At 55.9% G+C, this 26,760-nt stretch overlaps 1 protein-coding gene across 3 annotated transcripts in view; it reads left to right on the forward strand.

Annotated features, from left to right (window-relative positions):
• LRP1 (LDL receptor protein 1) overlaps positions 1-26,760 on the forward strand; it is a 70,999-nt gene that overhangs the window by 25,367 nt on the left and 18,872 nt on the right. Inside the window, exons 22-56 of one of the 3 annotated variants that reach the window (XR_011236913.1) lie at positions 15-169; positions 239-581; positions 2,122-2,219; positions 2,990-3,131; positions 6,074-6,241; positions 6,353-6,520; positions 11,354-11,611; positions 11,686-11,822; positions 12,446-12,606; positions 13,040-13,139; positions 13,405-13,558; positions 14,668-14,770; positions 14,834-14,964; positions 15,046-15,906; positions 15,983-16,124; positions 16,204-16,424; positions 16,495-16,683; positions 16,758-16,939; positions 17,038-17,428; positions 17,506-17,668; positions 18,296-18,378; positions 18,461-19,150; positions 19,222-19,349; positions 19,657-19,777; positions 19,847-20,885; positions 21,042-21,445; positions 21,741-21,810; positions 22,132-22,199; positions 22,274-22,391; positions 22,602-22,958; positions 23,037-23,302; positions 23,379-23,579; positions 25,506-25,650; positions 25,949-26,191; positions 26,559-26,694. Coding sequence is in view for 2 of the 3 variants with exons in the window: in XM_069499527.1 (XP_069355628.1) it covers positions 15-169; positions 239-581; positions 2,122-2,219; positions 2,990-3,131; positions 6,074-6,241; positions 6,353-6,520; positions 11,354-11,611; positions 11,686-11,822; positions 12,446-12,606; positions 13,040-13,139; positions 13,405-13,558; positions 14,668-14,770; positions 14,834-14,964; positions 15,046-15,906; positions 15,983-16,124; positions 16,204-16,424; positions 16,495-16,683; positions 16,758-16,939; positions 17,038-17,428; positions 17,506-17,668; positions 18,296-18,378; positions 18,461-19,150; positions 19,222-19,349; positions 19,657-19,777; positions 19,847-20,885; positions 21,042-21,445; positions 21,741-21,810; positions 22,132-22,199; positions 22,274-22,391; positions 22,602-22,958; positions 23,037-23,302; positions 23,379-23,579; positions 25,544-25,650; positions 25,949-26,191; positions 26,559-26,694 (8,298 nt within the window). In the remaining variant the exon portion in view is untranslated. Of the gene's footprint in view, positions 1-14; positions 170-238; positions 582-2,121; positions 2,220-2,989; positions 3,132-6,073; positions 6,242-6,352; positions 6,521-11,353; positions 11,612-11,685; positions 11,823-12,445; positions 12,607-13,039; positions 13,140-13,404; positions 13,559-14,667; positions 14,771-14,833; positions 14,965-15,045; positions 15,907-15,982; positions 16,125-16,203; positions 16,425-16,494; positions 16,684-16,757; positions 16,940-17,037; positions 17,429-17,505; positions 17,669-18,295; positions 18,379-18,460; positions 19,151-19,221; positions 19,350-19,656; positions 19,778-19,846; positions 20,886-21,041; positions 21,446-21,740; positions 21,811-22,131; positions 22,200-22,273; positions 22,392-22,601; positions 22,959-23,036; positions 23,303-23,378; positions 23,580-25,505; positions 25,651-25,948; positions 26,192-26,558; positions 26,724-26,760 lie in introns of those variants that run through there. The other 2 variants (XM_069499527.1, XM_069499528.1) reach the window with 2 other exon arrangements.

Consider the following 26,760-nt stretch of genomic DNA (forward strand, 5'->3'; position numbering starts at 1 on the left):
GTGGTGTGTTGCAGTGCACGAGCGCGCGCTGGTGGCGGGCGCCGCGGGCGCGCTGCGCGGGCTGGGCGCCGAGGCGGCCGTGCCCACGCTGGCGGGCGCGCACTTGGCGGCGCCGGCCGCGCTCGCCTTCCTGGCCGACGAGTACGCGCTCTACTGGGCCGACGCAGAGGTGAGTCCCGCGCGTCGCGCCGCGGACTCACTCGGCGCGGCGCGTGCGCTGACCGCTGTGTGTGTGCAGACGAACGAGCTGGTGCGCGCGGACGTGCGCAGCGGCGCGCAGCAGGTGGTGGCGGACAGCGGCGTGGCGGCGCCGCGCGCGCTGGCGCTGGACTGGGCGGCGCGCCTGCTGTACTTCGTGGCGCGCGACTGGCTCGTGGTGAGCGACGCGCGCGGCGCGCTGGCGGCGCCGCTGCTGCCCGGCTTCGCGAGCCTGGCCGCGCTGGCCGTGGACCCGCGCCGCGGCCGGCTGTACTGGGCGCTGACGGCGGGCTCGGCGCGCGTGGAGACGGCGGCCGGCGACGGCTCGGCGCGCCGCGTGCTGCTGCGCCGCGCCGCCGAGCCGCGCCTCGCGCAACCCACCAGTAACTACCGCCTACTCATACTCCTCACAATCCGGTATTTGACAACTAGTCAAATTAGTAACTTTTTATCAAACGTCAAAACGCGCGCTTAGTTTGCGAGATTCTATGAAATACCGGTATGTGACGTCACAATCATTTGACGCGCTTTTTTTTAAGTTTAATCGATAATTTGAAATGTTATCTGAAGAGTAATAAAAACGACCGGACAATGCAAACACCCGTTTATTACTAGCAGTTGCACTCGCGCGCCGGCGGTGCGGTGCACGGTGGTGCGGCGGTGCGTCTTCGGTGTCGTAGTAGGTACATAGACAGTTGTGCATATACATCATTATCACACATAAAACTAACTGAGGACGTGGATTTTACGTATTTATGATCACTGAGAAATAATTTATTTTTGACTAGATGATGCCCGCGACTTCGTCCGCGTGGGTTTACGTTTTTAAAAATCCCGTGGGAACTCTTTGATTTTCCGATGTGGCGGTTACCACAATAGAAACTAGATGGCGCTGTTCAATCGATGAAGTAGTCACGAACAAATGTACCGCCGATAGTAATCGCACTAACGGAGTTTTCTGCAATCTGGACTATATATAGAAGTTTCAAGACATAACCGTCGGCCCAGCTGGCGCTACCGAGCACAACCAACCGCTCGGTGGGAGATCTCCCCTTTGGTACGGTCGAGCCAGCACACCGCTCCCGTACACCGGGATAAACTAGCCTAGCCTATGTCCTTCCCCGGGATGCAAGCTATCGCTATACCAAATTTTGTCAAAATCGGTTGAACGGATGGGCCGTGAAAGGCTAGCAGACAGACAGACGGACAGACAGACAGACACACTTTCGCATTTATAATATTAGTATGGATGTAGTCACCATATTACATTATGACTCAATCGGGAAAAAGGGCGGAAAACGTTTTCACCTCACAAGCTCAAAAAGGGCGCCTTTGCTGCCTGAAACTTGTTGAAATGAGATTCAGCAAATTATACCAAAGTTACCCGCTACCAGAGTAGACAGCGCCGTCCGAATATATTCTGTGTATGTAGTGTCAAAGACGTTATTTCTTTTTGGCTGTCTCAAAAATTATTGTTATAAGTATATGAGCAAATTAAAGATTAATACTTTCTCCCCGGGTTTTTCTCCTTGTGGTCCCTCGAGCCGGATTTAAAAGATATGTCGCTCGTCGCGGGCATTGCAGTCAAATTTGGAGCGATAATGGGGGAAATTTTGTTGGAGCATCTAAAGAGCTAACATACAATGATTATAGCGGAACCATCATTGGATGTAGCTCTTTAGATGCTCCAAAAAAAAAAATCGAAAATTTGAAATTACATCCTTTTGTGTCTTTGGATCCCTCATTGCACTTAGGATTCTAACTTGGAATCCCTCGTTCGGGATCGAATCTCTAACACTCGTAACAAAACCGAACTTTGCTGTCTTGTTGAGCAGATACCTAACTATTTTATCATCAAAAATGTTCTGCAGAATGTGATGCTAATAAAATAAGGTAATGGCGTGGTGTCGGTGCGCATTGCAGGCATGTGCGTGGACGCGCAGCGCGAGCGCCTGTACTGGCTCAACCTCGGCAGCGGCACCATACAGTACATCGACCTCAACACGGAACAGCTCACCACTGTAAGTGTCAGCCTTATCAGTCAGTCAGCCAATACCTATGTTTTTTTTGTATATAACACATCCATTAATTTTACATGCCGCACTTAACGATACCATACGCCGGTCCCTTGCCACCGTCAAGGTGCCAAGTCTACTTGAGCCGACTGGTATTGCAAGAGACGATGGCAAGAGACCGGACGGTATGAGTTTGATTCCATGGAAGGTGGGCCGGGTGCTGGTATGGGATGCAACCTGTTCAGACACGCTGGCCCCTTCCCATCTACATGGAACCAACAACAGAGCTGGTGCGGCATGTGAAGCGGCTGAAAAAGCCAAAACATGCAAATACAGGGGTCTAGGCTCCGAATATGAATTTGTCCCATTCGGTGTCGAGACCCTTGGTCCGTGGGGTCCTAGCGCTATAAGACTTTTTAAGGAAATAGCAATAAGGTTAGTCGACATCACAGGAGACCGAAGAGCTGGCAGCTACCTCGGACAAAGAACCAGCCTAGCTATTCAAAGGGGGAACGCTGCCAGTATCTTCGGAACCTTGCCTAGAGGGACTCCTTTTAATAATATATTTTAGTTATAATATTATATTTTTTAAGGTTTTAGTTTTAGTTTAAATTATTAATTAATCCGTTAAATATATTCTAACTTTCAAGATAATAATTTAACTATATTAATTATCATTTTTGGGGCATAAATAATGAAGAGATAAATCTACAATTGGCTTAGTTTTAGATCTACGACAGTAAATAATATAGAATGTCTGGCGTGCGCGGTGGCAGGTGTCGCTGGCGGCGGGCGCGCGGCCGGCGGCACTGACGGCGGCGGCGGGCGAGCTGCTGTGGGCGGACGCGGCGCGCGGCGCCGTGCTGGCGTGCGCGCCGCCGCACTGCGCCGAGCCCGCCGTGCGCGTCAACGACACCGGTACGACACATCACGCTTTGGCCTGTGCTGTGATTTTACAGGATATGCGAGCTTGAAAACTGTCCGGAGATAAGTCTTGGGTTAAAGAGACTAAAGATCTGTTTACGCCACTCTTGTCCCTAATTCATTAGCGTTAGGGTGCAGGTTCGCGTGGCGCCGCGACGTCTTGAAGTCGGCGCGGAACGAACGTCGGAGCGTGGTTTCCTGCAATTTCATTGGTGGAATGAATGGCTCGACGCCATTACATAATTACAATGACACGGTCTTTTGCAAGAACACGGCTGCTCCGTAGCTTTTTGCGCGCACCGATTTTATAATTGTGAGTTACGTGATTTTCGGGCCTTTTCTTAGTTTTTTTTTGTTTATTCTGCTAGTACAGAACACAACAACACCAGACAAACGTACATAAACAAAAAGAATAAAAAAACACAACAAAAAACAAAGCATGAAGACAAAAAAAGATTACAAATACTTAACTAATAGGTACGTACGGCTTTCCATGCATTTCAACCGAGAAAACCACCGCACTTACTTAGCTCCGATAGATAGTGTACGACGTACACTGTCTATCGTACGTGTATAGAGGCGGTGAGTTTCGCAGCCGAATTGCATGGAATTACAGTAAAATTAATCTAAAATAGAATAAAATAAATGTCTGACATAAACCCGAATGCGTGTCTGTAGCGCATAACTGTCCCAAAAAAAGGGAATTGCCTCAGCGTAATGCTGTAGTAGTGTATGTGGGTACACTGCCTCAGCGTAATGCCGTAGTAGTGTATGTGGGTACACTGCCTCAGCGTAATGCCGTAGTAGTGTATGTGGGTACACTGCCTCGGCGTAATGCTGTAGTAGTGTATGTGGGTACACTGCCTCGGCGTAATGCTGTAGTAGTGTATGTGGGTACACTGCCTCGGCGTAATGCTGTAGTAGTGTATGTGGGTACACTGCCTCGGCGTAATGCTGTAGTAGTGTATGTGGGTACACTGCCTCGGCGTAATGCTGTAGTAGTGTATGTGGGTACACTGCCTCGGCGTAATGCTGTAGTAGTGTATGTGGGTACACTGCCTCAGCGTAATGCTGTAGTAGTGTATGTGGGTACACTGCCTCAGCGTAATGCTGTAGTAGTGTATGTGGGTACACTGCCTCAGCGTAATGCTGTAGTAGTGTATGTGGGTACACTGCCTCAGCGTAATGCTGTAGTAGTGTATGTGGGTACACTGCCTCGGCGTAATGCTGTAGTAGTGTATGTGGGTACACTGCCTCAGCGTAATGCTGTAGTAGTGTATGTGGGTACACTGCCTCAGCGTAATGCTGTAGTATTGCCTGTGCGATTGCCCCGTCGGGCCTCGGCGTAAAATCAACATACTAATATCTGTGGATAAGCGATTGTTCCCGGTCGGTGGTCTGGCGTAGTAACTAATACCCACTTTGAAACTAACTGATTTTTATTCAAAAAACAAGGCTTATGACGAGTGGGGGCACGGTGTGCGAGGGTTAGATTCTTGGGAAGTCCCTAGAAAACTCCCTGTGCTAATTAATTAGGCCGCTTTCCAAGATACTGGAATGGTGGATGATCTCAAGAACTCAAGCAAGTGCTTCCAAAGTCTTTTGCTTTTCTAACAGTATTTTTTTGAGCTTAGACTTGAAAGCAAATACTGACTTAAGGTGCTGTACTGGCGGTGGGATAATGTTCCAGATCCTGGAGAAAGCAAGCCTGAAACTCCCTCGGAATGCGGCGGTTCTATGCCTTGGCACTGCCATTTGACACGCTGAACCTCTTGGCGTTGCTGCTGTGCTGTCTTGCCCATTTAATCTGTGTGAAAAGATATTCTGGTTTCCAGTGGAGATAACCCCAAATAACATAGTAGCCAAGTGCAGATTCCTTCTAGCTGACATATTTAAGAGGTTTTAAGTACTAGGAATAACGTATTTTATTTTTTAATTGTAAATACTGAACGGTAATTTAACGGTAAAAAACGGAACTCACAAATTCATAGCAACATGTGTAAAAAATTACATCCAAACGTCTGACCGTTTAAGAGAATAATCCTGAATATCTTCGAAGTCTTAAGACGCACAAATTATATTTTAGCAAATTATACTTTACATTTACCTCTCGTACGTCCATTGGGGAAAAATGTGTAGCTGAGATGACGTATTCCTGGCAGGAAGCGTTTTTGACGATCTCATATTAAATGTGTAGCTGGGATGACGTATTCCTGGCAGGAAGCGTTTTTGACGATCTCATATTAAATGTGTAGCTGGGATGACGTATTCCTGGCAGGAAGCGTTTTTGACGATCTCATATTAAATGTGTAGCTGGGATGACGTATTCCTGGCAGGAAGCGTTTTTGACGATCTCATATTAAATGTGTAGCTGGGATGACGTATTCCTGGCAGGAAGCGTTTTTGACGATCTCATATTAAATGTGTAGCTGGGATGACGTATTCCTGGCAGGAAGCGTTTTTGACGATCTCATATTAAATGTGTAGCTGGGATGACGTATTCCTGGCAGGAAGCGTTTTTGACGATCTCATATTAAATGTGTAGCTGGGATGACGTATTCCTGGCAGGAAGCGTTTTTGACGATCTCAAATTAAATGTTGGACACACAAATTTAAAATTTTCACACGCAATTACACAACGTTATACGCACTAAAAAAAATTCCGGCTCAAATCAAGAAATTCAACATTATTTTGCTGGGATTACGCACACAGTGATTAGCACCGCCAGGCGCCAGCTCTGCCGCTGCCAACCGAGTCGCCACCACAGCACCATACACATCTTGTAAGTCTCACTCCGCCACTGGAGCATCCAGCAGACTTCGACTACAATGCAACGAGTCTACATCTGAGGACATCATCACGGCTGCTTCCATCCAACAGCAGCTTGGGGAATGGTCTTGAGAGGATGTGTAGCACGAGCTGTGGCGTGTTGCAGAGGGCGTGCTGTCGCTGCTGATGTACGACCGCGCGCTGCAGGCGGGCGCGCGCGGCGCCTGCGCGCTGCGGCGCGTGCCGTGCCAGCACCTGTGCGTGCCGCTGTCCGACACGCGCTCCACGTGTCTGTGCGCGCAGGGCTACGAGCCGCACGACACGCGCTGCAAAGGTGATTACACTTTGTTATTCTTGAGTACCGGCATTAGAGTATTCTTTTTAAAACCGACATCATAGACATTATAAAGTGGTAATTTTAATTTGTCAAACACATACTCGGCAGCGGTGGACGACGTGCTGCTGTACTCGCGCAGCTGGGAGCTGCGCGGCGTGCGGCTGTCGGCCGGCGGCGACGCGCAGCACGTGCGGCTGTCGGCCGGCGGCGACGCGCAGGACGTGCTGCCGCCCATCGCGCAGGTCGCGTGTGCGGCTTCCATCGACTACGACGCTGGTACGTTGCTGGTCTAGATCCTGACACATACTCGGCAGCGGTGGACGACGTGCTGCTGTACTCGCTGTAAGGGCGGTAAATCGGGCGGAATAGAAATATACCCGGATACGGAATAATCTACCACCTTACAAAGATTAGAGGAAAAAAAAATAATTTTAATTTACTTTACTTGATCTATCTACCTAGTAAAGAATAGAAGCTAGCCGTCGACTCCCTGTAATGCATATGAGGTGTTATAAATGAAATTTGCTAGATGTTAGGCAAAATTGTTTTTAATGTAACTTTTACCGGGGTCGCTTAATACAGAATGATGGCTAATAATGCTTAGTTATTCTAGCTTAATGCCAAGACTTAATTTAGATACATTAGAATGACTTAGGTAGATAGTACATAAGATCTATGTTTTAAATTTAAGATGCCATTGGCATGGAATAGACAATGACACAGTAAAATTCATAAAATTGTTTCAAAATAAAAGCTCAGTAGTAAAGACAGGGTTCTTACTGTACACATACACTAAGAAGGTTCACTAAACTGTTGCAGGATACAAACATTTGCTTACTTGTAGGTGCGAAGACTGCAAGGTAGCTGGACGGCATCGGCCAAGATCCAAAACTCAATTTATTTGATTCTTCACAACCGAAATGTTTCATTACAAAGATTTTCACCAAGTCTTATCCATAGCAATTAAGTTGTCAACGTGAATGTGCAAAAGAAATAAATACGAAAACCGAAAACTAAAACGGAAAACTAAAACGGAAAACTGAAGCTAAACGTAAAACGTAAACGTAAAAACGGAAACCCTGTAACAAAGAAAAACAAGATTATAATTTGTGCTGTGTGAAAATTTCGACACGTGGAATTTTCCCGATCAAACACAACTCACCTATTGAACTCCTGGCCACCAATGGTTTTCAGAAGTCCACCCACAACCCATTATCCTCATTTATTTGGGAAGATAAAATAACTGGAACTGGAATGAAATCATAAAATTAGGATTTTCTCTAACCAAACCGCCATTTTGTCGAATCCACATTACTTGATTTTTCACTCACCATAATTGATGAAACATTGAAATACGTTAGGATGACTAACTTTATAACTATTGTATTTTCCCAGGCGAAGCCATGGGCGAAAAAGAATGAGATTTTCCTGGAACGAAAAAAATTCGTCTTCACATGTTGACTCCAGGAAAATTCTAAATCTCACCAATCGGTGTTGCCTGACGCAACCCGAGTGTGTCCGCTCTCATTTAGTTTGATCATAAAGCCAATTCATTTTTGAATATTTGCGGAACCTAAGGATATATTATAAGAACCGTTTTGTTAATGACTTAACAATAAACAAATGATATTATGGTTTTATTTAATTATTTTGTTTTATTTTTACGACAATTGACAACGAAGCAAACGCCATCTATTGTGGCTCGAATGAACTCTGAACAATCGACCCACGCGTAGTTCTGCACCTTGATGCTAGGTGGCACCAACATACTTTGAACAAAATAGATTTTAATTAAAAGCGAGACGCCAATTAGTAGTTCAAAATTTACAACGTCACATCGCGGAGCTGGGAGCTGCGCGGCGTGCGGCTGTCGGCCGGCGGCGACGCGCAGCACGTGCGGCTGTCGGCCGGCGGCGACGCGCAGCACGTGCGGCTGTCGGCCGGCGGCGACGCGCAGCACGTGCGGCTGTCGGCCGGCGTCGGCGCGCAGGACGTGCGGCTGTCGGCCGGCGGCGACGCGCAGCACGTGCGGCTGTCGGCCGGCGGCGACGCGCAGCACGTGCGGCTGTCGGCCGGCGGCGACGCGCAGCACGTGCGGCTGTCGGTCGGCGGCGACGCGCAGCACGTGCGGCTGTCGGCCGGCGGCGACGCGCAGCACGTGCGGCTGTCGGCCGGCGGCGACGCGCAGCACGTGCGGCTGTCGGCCGGCGGCGACGCGCAGCACGTGCGGCTGTCGGTCGGCGGCGACGCGCAGCACGTGCGGCTGTCGGCCGGCGGCGACGCGCAGGACGTGTGTGTGAGTTGAGCACACAGGCGCAGCGCGGCACGCAGTTCCTGCAGTCAGCGGCACACTGAGGCGACGAGGCATGGTGTAGGCAGGGTGAGTGGATGGCAGTTAGAGCACAAGTGTGTGTGAGTTGAGCACACAGGCGCAGCGCGGCACGCAGTTCCTGCAGTCAGCGGCACACTGAGGCGACGAGGCATGGTGTAGGCAGGGTGAGTGGATGGCAGTTAGAGCACAAGTGTGTGTGAGTTGAGCACACAGGCGCAGCGCGGCACGCAGTTCCTGCAGTCAGCGGCACACTGAGGCGACGAGGCATGGTGTAGGCAGGGTGAGTGGATGGCAGTTAGAGCACAAGTGTGTGTGAGTTGAGCACACAGGCGCAGCGCGGCACGCAGTTCCTGCAGTCAGCGGCACACTGAGGCGACGAGGCATGGTGTAGGCAGGGTGAGTGGATGGCAGTTAGAGCACAAGTGTGTGTGAGTTGAGCACACAGGCGCAGCGCGGCACGCAGTTCCTGCAGTCAGCGGCACACTGAGGCGACGAGGCATGGTGTAGGCAGGGTGAGTGGATGGCAGTTAGAGCACAAGTGTGTGTGAGTTGAGCACACAGGCGCAGCGCGGCACGCAGTTCCTGCAGTCAGCGGCACACTGAGGCGACGAGGCATGGTGTAGGCAGGGTGAGTGGATGGCAGTTAGAGCACAAGTGTGTGTGAGTTGAGCACACAGGCGCAGCGCGGCACGCAGTTCCTGCAGTCAGCGGCACACTGAGGCGACGAGGCATGGTGTAGGCAGGGTGAGTGGATGGCAGTTAGAGCACAAGTGTGTGTGAGTTGAGCACACAGGCGCAGCGCGGCACGCAGTTCCTGCAGTCAGCGGCACACTGAGGCGACGAGGCATGGTGTAGGCAGGGTGAGTGGATGGCAGTTAGAGCACAAGTGTGTGTGAGTTGAGCACACAGGCGCAGCGCGGCACGCAGTTCCTGCAGTCAGCGGCACACTGAGGCGACGAGGCATGGTGTAGGCAGGGTGAGTGGATGGCAGTTAGAGCACAAGTGTGTGTGAGTTGAGCACACAGGCGCAGCGCGGCACGCAGTTCCTGCAGTCAGCGGCACACTGAGGCGACGAGGCATGGTGTAGGCAGGGTGAGTGGATGGCAGTTAGAGCACAAGTGTGTGTGAGTTGAGCACACAGGCGCAGCGCGGCACGCAGTTCCTGCAGTCAGCGGCACACTGAGGCGACGAGGCATGGTGTAGGCAGGGTGAGTGGATGGCAGTTAGAGCACAAGTGTGTGTGAGTTGAGCACACAGGCGCAGCGCGGCACGCAGTTCCTGCAGTCAGCGGCACACTGAGGCGACGAGGCATGGTGTAGGCAGGGTGAGTGGATGGCAGTTAGAGCACAAGTGTGTGTGAGTTGAGCACACAGGCGCAGCGCGGCACGCAGTTCCTGCAGTCAGCGGCACACTGAGGCGACGAGGCATGGTGTAGGCAGGGTGAGTGGATGGCAGTTAGAGCACAAGTGTGTGTGAGTTGAGCACACAGGCGCAGCGCGGCACGCAGTTCCTGCAGTCAGCGGCACACTGAGGCGACGAGGCATGGTGTAGGCAGGGTGAGTGGATGGCAGTTAGAGCACAAGTGTGTGTGAGTTGAGCACACAGGCGCAGCGCGGCACGCAGTTCCTGCAGTCAGCGGCACACTGAGGCGACGAGGCATGGTGTAGGCAGGGTGAGTGGATGGCAGTTAGAGCACAAGTGTGTGTGAGTTGAGCACACAGGCGCAGCGCGGCACGCAGTTCCTGCAGTCAGCGGCACACTGAGGCGACGAGGCATGGTGTAGGCAGGGTGAGTGGATGGCAGTTAGAGCACAAGTGTGTGTGAGTTGAGCACACAGGCGCAGCGCGGCACGCAGTTCCTGCAGTCAGCGGCACACTGAGGCGACGAGGCATGGTGTAGGCAGGGTGAGTGGATGGCAGTTAGAGCACAAGTGTGTGTGAGTTGAGCACACAGGCGCAGCGCGGCACGCAGTTCCTGCAGTCAGCGGCACACTGAGGCGACGAGGCATGGTGTAGGCAGGGTGAGTGGATGGCAGTTAGAGCACAAGTGTGTGTGAGTTGAGCACACAGGCGCAGCGCGGCACGCAGTTCCTGCAGTCAGCGGCACACTGAGGCGACGAGGCATGGTGTAGGCAGGGTGAGTGGATGGCAGTTAGAGCACAAGTGTGTGTGAGTTGAGCACACAGGCGCAGCGCGGCACGCAGTTCCTGCAGTCAGCGGCACACTGAGGCGACGAGGCATGGTGTAGGCAGGGTGAGTGGATGGCAGTTAGAGCACAAGTGTGTGTGAGTTGAGCACACAGGCGCAGCGCGGCACGCAGTTCCTGCAGTCAGCGGCACACTGAGGCGACGAGGCATGGTGTAGGCAGGGTGAGTGGATGGCAGTTAGAGCACAAGTGTGTGTGAGTTGAGCACACAGGCGCAGCGCGGCACGCAGTTCCTGCAGTCAGCGGCACACTGAGGCGACGAGGCATGGTGTAGGCAGGGTGAGTGGATGGCAGTTAGAGCACAAGTGTGTGTGAGTTGAGCACACAGGCGCAGCGCGGCACGCAGTTCCTGCAGTCAGCGGCACACTGAGGCGACGAGGCATGGTGTAGGCAGGGTGAGTGGATGGCAGTTAGAGCACAAGTGTGCGTGAGTTGAGCACACAACAATTGATACATGTCCTTTAATGGCTACTAATTAAGTAAGATTGTAAGCATCATAAAAGGTTGCCACAAATACCATAAGCGCCTAGTTTATGACAAACCTAGTGTTTGTGGTTATCTGGTGTGCGCAGAGGAGGAGTGGGTCTACTGGGCGGACCCGGAGGCGGGGCTGGGCTGGCGCGTGCGGCGCAGCGGCGCGGCGCGCGCGCGCGTGCTGGCGCAGGCGCCGGTGGCGGGCGCGGCGCCCGACGCGCTGGCCGCGCTGGCGCTGGACCCGGTGGCGCGCAACCTGTACTGGTCGGACGCGGCGCGCGCGCTGCTGCACGTGGCGCGCATGGACGGCGCGCATCGCTACGTGCTGCGCGACACCGACCCGCTCGTCGTCACCGGTCAGTACACCTGCTACCCGAGTGCTGCGAGTGCTGTGTTTCGTCAGATTTGATGTGATCGAGTGTTTGCGCAGCGCTGGGCGTGGACGGCTGGGCGGGCTACCTGGTGCTGGCGGGCGGCGGCTGGGTGCAGCGCGCGCGCCTCGACGCGTCCGAGCCCGCGCTGCTGTACAACGGCACCGCGCTCGCCGCCATCGCGCTCGACACGCAGGTACGCGCACACTCACCTCACCTCACCTCACCCCACCTCACCTCACCTCACCTCACCTCACCTCACCTCACCTCACCTCACCTCACCTCACCTCACCTCACCCCACCTCACCTCACCTCACCTCACCCCACCTCACCTCACCCCACCTCACCTCACCTCACCTCACCTCACCTCACCTCACCTCACCCCACCTCACCTCACCTCACCTCACCTCACCTCACCTCACCTCATCCCATTCAGCTCAATTCGCCTCATAAGGGCCGATTTACACCGGGACTTTTGTCAAACTAAATTTAGAGAATATGCAACCTTTTCTTTTTAATATTACTAAAAAAGGACGGAGCAAGATTTAACATATTTGAGTGCACGCTACAAACGAGGCTCGCGACTGGCAGCGAGGTTTGCTTGCCAGCTCCACTGCTTTAAATTAAATTAGGTTTGTCTGTCCTTTTCTTATTACATTGGTAAGAAATAAATGCAAATAATTTTAGTTGCGCTCAGAATCGGTACCTTGTCATCCATTTCCAACCTAATTTAAAATTTCAAGCCTCTAGCTCAGGAGGAAGTTAGTTCACAATGAGTGGCTGGCGCTTAGTTCAACAATAACGTCGCCACGGTTACAGGAGCAGTGGGTGTACTGGGCGGACACGTGGGACGTGGGCGTGTGGCGCGCGCGCTACGCGGGCGACGTGGGCGCCGCGGCGCAGCGCGTGGGCGGCGGCGCGCCGCTGCGGCACCCCGTGGCGCTGGCGGTGCACGCCGGCCACCTCTACTGGCTCGACACGTACGCATCACCTTGCCGTCGGCGCGGAGAGTGTTGTTTCTTCTGGAGCCGAGCGGCAGTTGCAGCACGAGAGAACACACGAGCGGAGCCGTTCGGTGATGCTGATGATGATGTTTCCATTGTCAACCAATAAAAAAAATAAAAAAAATAAGGGGTGGTAGAAGTGAAACTCGAGGGTTGAGTTTAAAATCTGTATTCTCCACTTATACAGTATTACACAATACACGTAACAATAACCTAAGCTGGAGGCGGAAGAACGCGCTGGGTGTCGTGTCGGAGAGAACCGCTTCGTGCGTGGGCGGCTGCCGGAGAGCATTCGGCGGCTGCGGACGGATGGGACGCGCTGGTCAATTTGAACGCACTTACACTTGATTGCAATATATAGAATGTAGGCGGTGAGTGTATCTGTAGTGTCGGTGTGGTTGTGACGCAGGATGCTGCAGCACGGCAGCGTGGCGGCGGCGCCGCTCGCCAACCTCAGCGACTACCGCGTGCTGGCCGACAACCTCGGCGCCAGCCTCAAGGACCTCAAGGCGAGTCACACGTCATAGCTATTAGATCTGTAGTGTCGGTGCGGTTACGGCGCAGGACGCTGCAGAATGAGACGAGTGGTTCATGCTTGTGTGTAAGTAGTATCGGTACACCAGATGTAAACGACGGAACCACGAGGAGAGTGCTCTCGTCTTCGTGAGCTGCAACGACTGTACAGTGAACGCTGAACAGTGAACACCTGTGAAACTGTGTCACTAATGAAAATAATATAGATCACATGATGGAGTCGTAGGATTGTGTGTGCAGATCTGGTCGTCGTCCGCGCACGCGGGGCGCGTCGCGCGCAGCCCGTGCGCGCGCGGCAACGGCGGCTGCGCGGCGCTGTGCCTGTGGGACGGGCGCGCCGCGCGCTGCGCGTGCCCGCACGGCGACCTCGCGCCCGACGCCCACAACTGCACGCGTCAGTATACGCCGCATTGCTGGCTGCACACACACACACACACACACACACACATCACACACATCACACTCACACAGGGAAACGCTTTACTTGTTGATATTGTAAACACATCGCTCTACTACATAAAAACTGTTTCAACTTATAATAACACTTTTTTCAGAAACTAAGAAATGAAAAAAAAAATTACAAAAAAAATAAAAACCGACCTCGATACACAAACACTAAAAATTGAAAAATAATTTAATTCTTACTTACTTCATATTTTTATGAGACTCCACAATGGCACCTCATTGGCGCCGACCCCAAAAAGTATTATTATGGAACTATATTAACTCTTGTATACATAATATATTCGGTAATAAATTAAATTCTTTTTCAATTTTTAGTGTTTGTGTATCGAAATCGGTTTTTTTTGTAATTTTTTTTTATTTCAAAATTTTTAGTGGCCCCATGATATTAAAATATGCTATGACTGGTTAAAATCTACTGTTTACTAAGCTATTACACTGATCGCGAGCAATTTACTCTTATCCGTTGAGGAGTTCCAGTATCTATCTTCGAAGATGTTCATCAGATCTTCACCAAATTGAAATGGGACCAACTTTGAAGTATACCCTTTCAAACATTCGGTCCAGGCGTGTTCGAGTAATCCGGTAACATACATAAAAAAAAAGATTCCGACGAATTGAGAACCTCCTCCTTTTTTTGAAGTCGGTTAAAAATGAAACTGAAAATAATAAATTGATTTTTAAAAATCTATGAATCGGTAACAGACAGGAGGTGGACGCTTGTTCTAATATATTGGTGACTAGCTGATGCCCACGACTTCGTATGCATGGGTGTAGGTCGTGGGAACTCTTTGATTTCCCGGGATAAAAGGTAGCCTATATGTCTGAACTATACCCATGCAAAACATCACGTCTATCCGTTGCTCCGTTGCGTCGCGATCGAACAAACCAACAAACAAACACACTTTCGCATTTATAATATGGGTACTGATGCTGGAATGTGTATCCAAACGAATTGATTGATTCAATAGTGGGTGGTGATGTCATTCAAAATGTTGAGGCTTATTTGTGTCGCATCGCTGAGTGCAGCTTTCCGTGCAGCGGCCACCGCGTTCCTCGTGTACTCGCGCGGCACCGCCATCGACAGCATCCGCCTCGACGCCGCCCGCGACCTCAACTCGCCCTACCCGCCCATCGAGAACAAGTGAGTGCCGCCCGCCCGCGCCCCTCGCGCCCACCGCCGCCACTGACGCGCCGCTCGTTGCAGGACGCTGCTGCGCAACGCCATCGCGCTGGCCTACGAGTACGACACCAGCACGCTGTTCTACTCCGACATCCAGCGCGCCGCGCTGCACGCCGTGCACTTCAACGGCTCCGACCACCGCGTGCTGCTCGAGCGTGAGTACCACCCCGCCCACCCCGCCCACCCCGCCGCCCGGCTCCCGCCTGCGGGCTGCGACTGACGACTGCGTGTTGCAGGCGCGGGCTCCGTGGAGGGCATGGTGTTCGCGGCGGCCGAGCGCGCGCTGTACTGGACGTGCGCCTCCGCGCCCGCGCTGCGCGCCGCGCACGTGCCCGCGCTGCTGCGCACGCCGCTGCCGGCGCGCGCGCGCCTCGTGCGCACCGTGCTGCAGCTGCAGGCCGGCGCGCGCCCGCGCGGCATCGACTACGACCCCTGCGAGCGGCGCGTGTACTGGAGCGACTGGAACGCGGCGCGCCCGCGCATCGAGCGCGCGCTGGCGAGCGGCCGCTCGCGCCAGACGCTGGTGGCGCGCGACATCCTCATGCCCAACGGGCTGGCGCTGGAGCACGCGGCGCGCCTGCTGTACTGGGCCGATGCGCGCCTCGACAAGATCGAGCGCATGCGCTACGACGGCTCGCACCGCCGCGTGGTGACGCGCGCGCACGCCGAGCACCCGTTCGCGCTGGCGGCGGGCGGCGGCTGGCTGGCGTGGACCGACTGGGTGGCGCGCGGCGTGTTCGGCGCCGAGCGCGGCGGCGGCGCCGTGCGCGCGCTGCGCCGCGACGTGCCGCGGCCCTGCGCCGTGGTGCGCGTGGCGCCCGACACGCAGCGCTGCGCCGCCGATCCGTGCGCCGTGGCCAACGGCGGCTGCGCGGAGGCGTGCGCCGTAGACGCGAGCGGCCACGCGGCGTGCGCGTGCGGCGCGGGCCGCGTGCTTGCGCGGGACGGGCGTGCGTGCGAGGCGGCGGGCGGCGCGTGCGGCGCGGGGCAGTTCGCGTGCGCCGAGGGCCCGTGCCTGCCCGAGGCGCTGGCGTGCGACGGCGTGCCGCACTGCAGCGACGACGCGGACGCCAGCGACGAGGACCTGTACTACTGCAGTGGGTATCCGTCTCGCGCCGCGTCACGTCGTCACCTCGTGGCGAGGCGCGCTAGTCACGTGTGGGTGTGTTGCAGCGTCGCGCGTGTGCCCCGCGGACAGCGTGTCGTGCGGCGCGGGCGGCCGCTGCGTGTCGGCGGCGCGCCTGTGCGACGGCACCGCGGACTGCGACGACGCCAGCGACGAGGCCGACTGCGACTGCCCGCCCGAGCACTACAAGTATTACATCTCAGAATGATACACACGATCCGGTGGGAACCTCCCCGAGCGTATGAAGACGAGTGTCCGCGTTCTGCAGATGCGACGACGGCACGTGCGTGGAGATCGGCGCGCGCTGCGACGGCGCCGCGCAGTGCCCCGACGCGTCGGACGAACGCAACTGCCCGCAGGCGGCGTGCGCGACGCTGGGCGACGCGGCGCAGCGCTGCGCCAGCGGCGACCAGTGCTACGCGGCCGAGGCGCGCTGCGACGGCCGCGCCGACTGCGCCGATGCCAGCGACGAGGCTGACTGCGCGCCGGGTGGGTGCCCGTACGCCGCGAGGCTGTCGTGGAGCTCGTGCGGCGGGACTGACGGTGTGTTTTGTCGCAGAGCCGACGCTGCCTCCGGACGCGACCGAAGCGCCGGACGCGGAGACTTTCGAAGAGCAGCCGGTGTTGGGCTGCACGACGGAGCAGTTCCAGTGCGGCAGCGCCGGCGCCGTGGAGTGCATCCCGCTGGCGTGGCGCTGCGACGGGCGCCTCGACTGCAGCGACGGCAGCGACGAGGCCGAACACTGCGGTAACCGCGTCTCGAGCGACCCCCGTGGCGAGTGACCGTCGACAACTCGCAGTGACGTGTGTCCGTGTGCGCAGGCCACCGGAACGCGAGCGCGTGCGCGGCGGACTCGTTCCCGTGCGGCGCGTCGGGCGCCTGCGTGCCGGCCGCGGCGCGCTGCGACGGTGCGGCCGACTGCCCGCGCGCCGAGGACGAGGCGCGCTGCGCGTGCGCGCCCGGCGCCTTCCGCTGCGCCTCGTCCGCGCTGTGCCTGCACGACGTGAGCTCTCAAGCGTTCAAGCGTGCCGCTGCCGTTGTCGCTTCATTTTATTTTAATTTTTTGTAATGTAACGGATGTGTCCGACCTGACGTCCTCAGAGCCTGTACTGCGACGGTGACATCGACTGTGACGACGGCTCCGACGAGCCGCCGGGCTGCTCCTCGCGCGCGACCGGCGGTGCCGGCACGGAGGCGCCCGGCGCCGCGCACAGTTTCGGCGCCCTGCTGTGCGCCGGCTCGCCCGGCGCCGTGTACTGCGCGGGGCGCTGCGTGCCCGCCGCGCAAGTGTGCGACGGGCGCGACCACTGCGTGGACGGCGGCGGCGGCGGCGCGGGCTCGGACGAGGACCCCCTGCTGTGCGGCGGTGGTGTTGCGGCGGAGGCGTGCGCGCGCGGCTCGTGGCGCTGCGACAACGGCGCGTGCGTGGCGCCGAGCGCGCTGTGCGACGGCCAGGACCACTGCGGCGACTACTCGGACGAGCGGCACTGCAGTACGTAGCGCGCGGGGCGGGGCGGGGCGGGGCGGGGGAGGTGGGGATGCGCGTGACGCAGCTCGCTCTCTGCGCAGATGTGAACGAGTGCCTGGCGGCGAGCGGCGGGTGCGCGCACAACTGCACGGACCTGGCCGTGGGGCACGCGTGCTGGTGCCGCGCGGGCTGGCGGCGCGAGCGGCGCGCGTGCCGCGACGTGGACGAGTGCCGCGAGGACGCGCCCTGCGAACATCACTGCAGGTACCGCATCACGCATCACGCATCACGCATGACACTAGGGAGACTCGGAGCCGTTGGTGCTGTTGGAATAAAAAAGTTATGAACTTCAGTAGCTCATCTACCAGCTATCTGCCTGTCTGTCTGTCTGTCGTTCTGTCAAGAAACCTACAGGGTACTTCCCGTTGTCCTAGAATCATGAAATTTGGCAGGTAGGTAGGTCTTATAGCTGTCATTCGGGGAAAAATCTGAAAACCGTGAATTTGTGGTTACATCACACAAAAAAAAATGTGGTCATGAACTAATATTTTAGTAAATAATTTAAAATACATATCAAAATTGCGAAGCGACTGTTTAGTAATTTCCTTGAAGTGTAGGTAAACACAAAAAAAAATTAATTAAAAAAAATATATATATTTTCGTATTTTCAAGTTTCGAAGTAAGATATCTATATCAAGTGAGGTATCATATGAAAGGGCTTCACCTGTACATACCTACTAAAACAGATTTTTATTTTTTTGTATGCATCATAGTTTTTGAATTGTCGTGCTAATTGTCGGAAAAATACGACTTTAGAACGGAACCCTAATTGCGCGAGCCTGACTCGCACTTGGTCGAGTCTCGATGTACTGATGTAATGTTTGTTCGTAGAAATACTTTAGGAAGCTACGTGTGCTCGTGCGCGGAGGGGCACCGCCTGCTGGAGGACCGCTCCAGCTGCGAGCCCGTCTCCTGTAAGTCATTCATGAAACTGCTTTCGAAACTGACCTCGCCAAAATGTTACTGAATGCGTGATCGGAATACGTCGTCCCGCAGCCGTGAAGGCGTCGCTGATCTTCACCAACCGCTACTACATCCGGCGCACCGCCATCCGCGGCGAGCGCGAGGGCGCGTCCGGCGCGCTGGCCGCCACGGCGCTGCTCGTGCACAACCTCACCAACGCCGTGGCGCTGGACGCGCTGTGGGCGCGCGGCTGCCTGCTGTGGAGCGACGTGACGCGCGCCGGCTCCGCCATCCGCCGCGTGTGCCGCGCCGCGCGCCTGGCCGCCGCGCCGCCGCCGGGCGCGCTGCCCGCGCCGCTGGCCGCCGCCGACGTGGCGCTGCTGGCGGGCGCCACGCTGCAGAACCCCGACGGGCTGGCCGTGGACTGGGTGGCCGGCAACGTGTACTGGTGCGACAAGGGCACGGACACCGTGGAGGTGGCGCGCCTGGACGGCCGCCACCGCCGCGTGCTGCTGCGGCGCGGCCTGAGCGAGCCGCGCGCGCTGGCGCTGCTGCCGGCCGCCGGCCTGCTGTTCTGGAGCGACTGGGGCGCGCGCCCGCACATCGGCCGCGCGGGCATGGACGGCGCGGGCGCGCGCGCCATCGTCTCCGCGGGCCTGGGCTGGCCCAACGCGCTCACGCTGTCGCTCGCGTCGCGGGAGCTGTACTTCGCCGACGCGCGCGAGGACTACATCGCCGTGGCCGAGCTCGACGGCTCCAACGTGCGCGTGCTGCTGTCGCGAGGTGCGCGTCGCTCCCCCCTGTCCCCCTGTGCCGCCCGTGTCCGACTGTCGCTGATCGTGCCCGTGTCGCAGATCGCATGCCGTGGCTGCGGCTGCACCACGTGTTCGCGCTGGGCGTGTGGGCGGGCCGCGTGTACTGGACGGACTGGGAGACGCGCGCGCTGGACTCGTGCCGCCGCGTGCCCGACCCCAGCTTCAACGTGAGTCACTCTGTAACTCTTGTCGACAATATATAAAGGACTAGCTGATCCGCCCGGCTTCACTCGACATACGAGCGTCTCGTGTAGCCATATCATAGCTACCGTTAGTCAATCCGGCTTCTCTCCCACCGAATCGAAGGCTTTCTCTATGAGACTTGGTCCACAAACGCCAAACAAAGTGGACTTAGGTTAGGTGGAGTTAGGTTTTTAAAAATTCGTGGGAACTCTTTGATTTTCCGAGACAAATATCTTTCTCCGGGATTTCCCGGAATTTGTGTCCCGCGCTCAGCCGACGCTCTCCATGCAGGAGTCGGAGCCGGGCCCGCTGTGGGCGGGCGGCGCGCTGCGCTGCCGCACCGAGGCGCGCACCGTGCACAAGCCCATGGACCTGCGCGTGCTGCACCCCGCGCGCCAGCCGCCGCAGCCCGGTCAGTACCCCCGCCCAGCCCGGTCAGTACCTGTGCCGCGGCGTCGCGCTGACCGCACGATGCTTGCAGAGCTGACGGCGCTGTGCGAGCGGCTCAACTGCAGCGGCCTGTGCCTGCTGACGGCGGAGAGCGCGCCGGGCGCGGGCGCGGGCGCGCGCTGCGAGTGCCCCGAGCACTGGGCGGCCACGCCCGGCGGCGGCTGCCGCGCCAACTGCTCGGCCGCGCACTTCGTGTGCCGCGACGCGCTCAAGTGCATCCCCTTCTGGTGGCGCTGCGACGCGCAGGACGACTGCGGCGACGGCAGCGACGAGCCCGCCTCGTGCCCGCCCTTCCGCTGCGCGCCCGGCCAGTTCCAGTGCGGCGCGCGCTGCCTGCACCCCGAGCAGCTGTGCGACGGCGAGGCGCAGTGCGCGGCCGGCGAGGACGAGCGCGACTGCGAGCGCTTCGCGTGCCTCGCGTCGCAGTGGAAGTGCGCCGGCAACGCGTCGGCCGGCGTGCCGGCGCGCTGCGTCGCGGCCGCGCGGCGCTGCGACGGCGAGCCGCACTGCCCGGGCGGCGAGGACGAGCGCGACTGCCCGCCCGGCACGTGCCCGCCGCATCACTTCCGCTGCGGCTCGGGCGCGTGCGTGCCGGCCGTGTGGGTGTGCGACGCGGACGCCGACTGCGGCGACGGCTCGGACGAGGGCGCGTGGTGCGCGGCGCGCGCCTGCCCGCGCGGCGAGTTCCGCTGCAGCTCGGGGCGCTGCGTGCCGCGCGACTGGCTGTGCGACGGCGACGCCGACTGCCCGGCGCGCGAGGACGAGGTGGCGTGCGACGCGCGCGCGCCCTGCGACCCCACCTACTTCCGCTGCGCAGACGCGCGCTGCGTGCCCGGCCGCTGGCGCTGCGACTTCGAGGAGGACTGCGCCGACGGCGGCGACGAGCGCGACTGCACCCCGCGAGACTGCTCCGAGTCCGAGTTCCGCTGCGACAGCGGCGAGTGCATCCGCGGCGCGCTGCGGTGCTCGGGTGCGGCCGAGTGCGCGGGCGGCGAGGACGAGCGGGGCTGCGCGCGCCAGTGCGGCCCGCAGGCGCGCCTGTGCCGCACCGCCGACCAGTGCGTGCGCAGGTTCGTTGCTATTATTGTACTTGTTCCTAAGGGTTGTTAACCCTAAGGGTGTAAAATAGGGGTTTAAAATTTGTGTAGTCCACGCGGACGAAGTCGCGGTCATAAGCTCGCTCCCCGATCGTGACTGAATATCGACATATTCTCTTGTGCGTGCAGCGAGTGGTGGTGCGACGGCGAGGTGGACTGCGGCGACGGCTCGGACGAGGCGGCGTGCGGCAACGCCACGCGCGGCGCGGCCGACGCGCAGTGCGGCGCGCGCCTGCGCTGCGGCGGCGCGTGCGTGCCGGCCGCGTGGCGCTGCGACGCGCGGCGAGACTGCGCGGACGGCGCCGACGAGGACGCGCACGAGTGCGCGCTCACCGCGTGCCCGCCGCCCATGGTCCGCTGCGGCGACCACACGTGCGCGCCGCAGCAGGCGCTGTGCGACGGCGTCGCAGACTGCTCGGACGGCAGCGACGAGAACCCGCTGCTGTGCGGGCGCGGCGCGGCGCCGTGCGCGGCCGACGAGCAGCTCTGCGGCTCGGGCGCCTGCGTGCCGCGCGGCGCGCCCTGCGACACCGGTACACTTTTGAAACTTGCAAATTGTGAACACTTTGAATTTATACACCATTAATAATTAAAACAGTGTATCGAATAGACAAAGGCATGTTATGCTGTTTCGAAATGCTCAAAAAACCGTAAAATAATAGTTCTGTACAGGAAATTGTACATAAAAGAAAATGAATTGCGACACATTAATTAGGCGCGACTGCACTCAGCAGTATAATGTTGCGATAGTGAGTGGTGGGAGCTGGGAAGTGGCAAGTGGCAAGTGGGAGCGAGGAAGGAGTTAACTGTGGGTGTCGCGTGTTGCAGAGGGCGACTGCGACTGGCGCTCGTGTCCGCAGCTGTGCCTGCCCAAGCACCGCCACAACCACACCTGCAAGTGAGCACCACACGACGCACGCACGCACACACACACACACACACACACACACACACACACACACACACACACGCACACACGCACACACAGCTACAAATTAACACATATCAAAAACGCTTCCTTATTTAGAGTTCCAACGAAATTAAGGCTTGCAGTGTTTTCTTTAATTAATTAATTATTTGCACAAAGAAGTATGATTACAGTTAAATTAACTTGTAGTCAGTCAATCGTGGAAGGAGTCCTCAATAAGAGCTTGTATTAGTTTGTTCCTGAGGACTCCTTCGCCGACCTTTCAAGTAGACGTAGCGGTTGTCCCGGCAGATGCGCGGCGGGCTTCAGGCAGCACGGGGGCGCCGGCGCCGACCACACGCTCGGCTGCGAGCCCGTCGGTGAGTGCTCATCAATCTCATACGGAATTCAATGAATGAACCAACGATCATGACATACCATCGTGTTGCGGCAGGCGAGCGGGCGAGGCTGCTGGTGGCGTCGGGCGGCGCGCTGCGGCTGCTGGACCCGCACAAGCACGAGCACGAGCGCGAGCGCGAGCACGAGCTGGAGGGGCCGCGCCTCGCCGCCAGGTGAACGCGGCTCGTCTCTATTTACTATACCTTTTGTCTGTTACTACATTTTCCTTGAATTGAGTTAATGGCGTGGTTCATCCTCGCAACATATTATATTATGTAGATAGTTTTTAAGAGATTTACCCTTACTTTTGTTTGTTTGTTCCCAATCGTGGCCGAGATGATGTTATGTGTTACGAGCTGTGTGGTGTGGTGTGGTGTGTGCAGCCCGGACATCGTGTGCCTGGCGGCCGCGCCGGCCGAGGGCTGGTGGTGGGCGTGGTGGGGCGACGCGTGGGGGCGCGTGCGGCGCCTGCGCCTGGGCGCGCTGCCCGGCGTGCCCGGCGCGCTGCCCGGCGCGCGCGACGCGCAGACGCTGCGCGAGGCGCGCGCCGGCGAGGCGGTGCGCGGCGTGGCCGTGGACCCCGCGAGCCGGCGTCTGTACTGGACGAGCGTGGCGCGCGCGGCGCACGGCGGCGTGGTGGGCGCGCTGCACGCCGCCATGCTGGACGGGCGGCGCCGCGTCACGCTGTGGACGCAGCCCGGCGCCGAGCCCGACGACGTGGTCGTGTCCGTGCAGACCGGGTGAGTCATCCGGTCGTCGTTGGCCGTTCGCCGCCGTGTGGTGGCGGAGCGGTCGGTAACGCGCGGGCGTGCTCGCAGGGAGGTGTTCTGGTCGGAGCGCGGCGCGTTCGGCGGCGTGCTGGCGGCGCGGCTGGACGGCAGCGGCGTGCGCTGGGCGCTGCGCCGGCGCACGCGGCGCAGCACGGCGCTGGCGCTGTGGGCGCCCGCGCGCCGCCTCTACGTGCTGGACGCGTACTACGGCACGCTGCACGGCGTGGGGACGGACGGCACGCAGCGCGCCACGCACGCGCTGTTCCGTCCCGACGCCGACGCGCCGCTGCCGCCGCACCTGCACAAGGACGAAGGTAACCCTCGCACATAGCGCGCGGCGGCGAGAGCGAGGCGAGAGAGCGGGCTAGTAGTGACGCGCGGCTGTTGCAGAGGGCGCCGTGTGGCAGCGCGTGGCGTCGCGCGCGTGCGTGCGCATGGCGGCGTGGGGGGAGTGGGTGTGGTGCGCCAGCGCGCGCGGCGTGCTGGCCGTGGCGCGGCGGCCGCACGCGCCGGCCGCGCCGCCGCCGCACCGCGCGCCCGCCTCCGCGATCGCCGTGCTGCACCCCGTGCTCTACCACGACCTGCCCGACGGTCAGTGTATCTTCTACTCTTTTTTGCAAGTTAAGAGCGTAAAATAGGGTTATGTAGCGTACAAGGAGTTTTAGCCCATTTTTGACCCTTAATTTTTGTAAATCCCTGCATTTATTCTAAATAAATTATTCTTATTCTTATTTACTTAAAAACTTATTTGTACTACATTGTAGGAAATTTTCTGTTTTATTACCAAGTAGTTATAGTTAGTATTGATAGTTTGTTTCTTATTGCCTAAAATATCAAAAGACTATTATTCAATTTTCGATTTCGTGCAATCTTTGACATTCACTACATCAAAAGTTACCTATTGAATTTACACAAAAAGATATATTTATTAAAGGAGAGGTCCTAATATACTACTATAGAAGATAAAAGTTTTCTATTTAGTATTTTTTACATTATAAAAATCCAAACAAAAAAAAATATAATTTCACAAAATTACAGACATATAAAAGTGTCATTTTGGTGGATTATTTTTCATCATACGTAAATAAAATTAAGTACTCACAAAATATAACATATTTGCAATATACGAAGAACAAGAAAATCTAAAATTAATTATTATTAGTTTCCAAAAAATAAGCTTGAAACCCACCACAAAACTGCGCGAACATGCAGTAGGAAATTGAACTAGGAAACTAGAACTGGCCGAGGCGTCTCCGAGAACGGACGTATCGCTTTTTTTTGGCGACTCTTATTGGATTATATAGAATATACCTGAAATTGTAGTGCGATTATCACTCCTCAATACTAGGTATTTTTAATACTCGCTATTTTTCTTACAGATATAGATTAATACTTTTGTATATATTTTTTAATTGTGTTTATAATCCTTATAATAATCTATATTAATAAATAAAATTGAAGTGTATGTAATTTCGAAATAACTACCTCATATCAAGCTCATATGGTTATTTGTACTATACTATAACTGTATCACACATTTTTAAAATTTTTGTCTGTCTGTCTGTTTGAACGGGCTAATCTTCGGAACGGCTGAACCTATTTTGACGGGACTTTCACAGACAAGTAGAAGATTAATCAGGGAGTAACATAAGCTACTTTAAACCGACTTTCAAAAAAGGAGGAGTTGTGTTTTTCTACCTATGTACACCGAAATCTCAGAGATTGATCTCAGAGTAATTGATAGAAGCATTTTTTGACAAAAATAGTTTTTTGAGATTTCTTGGGTCTCTGGAGAAAATTACCTCAATAATTCATGTTGATTATAGCTAATAAATATTATAAATGCGAAAGTGTGTCTGTCTGTCTGTCCATCTGTCTTTATTGTAAAAGCATATTTATTGTAAGTACCGCGGTAAATAAAAATAAATTGCTCAAAATAATCAAAAACCATTGCATAAAGGCTAACTGTTATTACAGGCTGCCTATTTTATCTCCTAATACCCCCCCCCCTCCCCTCCCCCCCTTTTTGTAAATAAATTGGACTTTGAATAAATCTGCATTTTTCTAAACTCTCTTGCCCTTACACGAGTATAAAAAAATCAATAACGGAAAGTTAAATTTTGTATTATTTCTTGACCCTCTTATTCTTTACACAAGCATGTAGAAAATGGTATTAGGTATTGGCTACAATTATAATTTTTATGTACTCGTACTTAATCTGTAATGTGTATATATTAGTATTAAAAAAATTTTAAACTAATAACTAACACCACACTCTCAAAAATATTAAAATAAATAATGCATTTCAAGATTACTTTAGGATCAAAACGGTTTTGTTAAACTACACTGCACTCGGTACGTCCATTCACGTAAACAAACAAAAAACCTCGGGTCAATACCTAATCATGCAAAGCGTGAGAACTTGTTAACGGTCTTAACTTACCATTCCAAGTTTGTAAAGCTTTATTTAAAAAAATTTAACAAAGTATTTTTGTTAAATTTTTTTCATTGGATAAGTGCGGTGGGATCAAATCTCTGACGACGTGGCGTTGCAGACCCGTGCTCGGCGCCGGAGGCTGCGTGCCCGCGCGGCGCGCTGTGCCTGCGCGGCGAGAGCGGCCCCAGCTGCCTGTGCCCCGACGGGCTGGCCGCGCCCGCGCACGTGAGTCGCACACCTGCATTACACACACATACATTTTCCATTCACCGCTCCTCTCGTAAATCGTAATCGATACTCATTAGTGAGGTTCCACAAAAACAAAACTAGGTTCAACCAGGGGTTCCAAAACACATTCACATAATACGTATTGGACGCGACAGGTCGAAATGGCAATCGGGGAGGGAACGCTACCTCAGTGCGGGTGACGTGCGGGTGTGCGGGGTGTTCCCCCGCCTCATATCCTAATTGCCATCTCAACTTGTATGTCATCCGAAGTGGAGTAACGGCAGCGTCCCATCAGGAGGACGGCGAGTGCGCGATATCGGCGGGCACGGCGGACGCGGCTACGTGCGCGCTGGCGTGCGGGCCGGGCACGTGCGCGCTGCGCGACGGCGCGGCCGCGTGCGCGTGCCCCGGCGAGTTCGCGGGCGCGCGCTGCCAGCACTACCGCTGCGCCGCGCACTGCCACCGCCGCGGCCGCTGCCGCGCCGCGCGCGCGCACGACGCCACGCACGTCGGCGACGACGCGCTGCCGCCGCTCGAGGTGAGTGCACCGTCGTACCTTTGCCGCCTAAAATCAGTGAGCAAAAGTAGTTTTTTCTCATCCAGTGAGAAAAAGTGTTTGAATTTAGAACGCTTTGGATTGGCATTTCTTCAATTAATTGTCTCCAGTAACGTTCGGAAATGTCTGTAACGTGTAAAATTAACTTCTCGCGCGCCATTTTAACTTTTTTTGTCTTTATGTCGTCATGAACCGTACTTTTGACAGCGCGTGAGGAGTGATTTTGTACGGACTATGATACAATCATCGACATAGGAATACCTACATCAGTGGTACTTGCAAATTCTTTGGATACAATAGTTTAGCAAGTGACGTGAGTCAATGTTGACCTCGGGCGTGTGACGCGCAGTGCACGTGCTACGCGGGCTACACGGGCGCGCGCTGCGAGGTGAAGCTGCGCGAGGCGGGCGAGGCGCGCGCCGCCTCGTGCCTCGAGCGAGGCGGAGACGCCGGAGCTGCTTGTGTGTGCGCGCCGGGATACTCGGGTCAGTTTGAGCCTTAGAATAAATAGCATGGATTGATTCGAAAAACAAAACAGAATGTAGTGTTCT

The sequence above is a fragment of the Maniola hyperantus genome, chromosome 7, assembly GCF_902806685.2.
Source record: "Maniola hyperantus chromosome 7, iAphHyp1.2, whole genome shotgun sequence".
Lineage (NCBI taxonomy): Eukaryota > Metazoa > Arthropoda > Insecta > Lepidoptera > Nymphalidae > Maniola > Maniola hyperantus.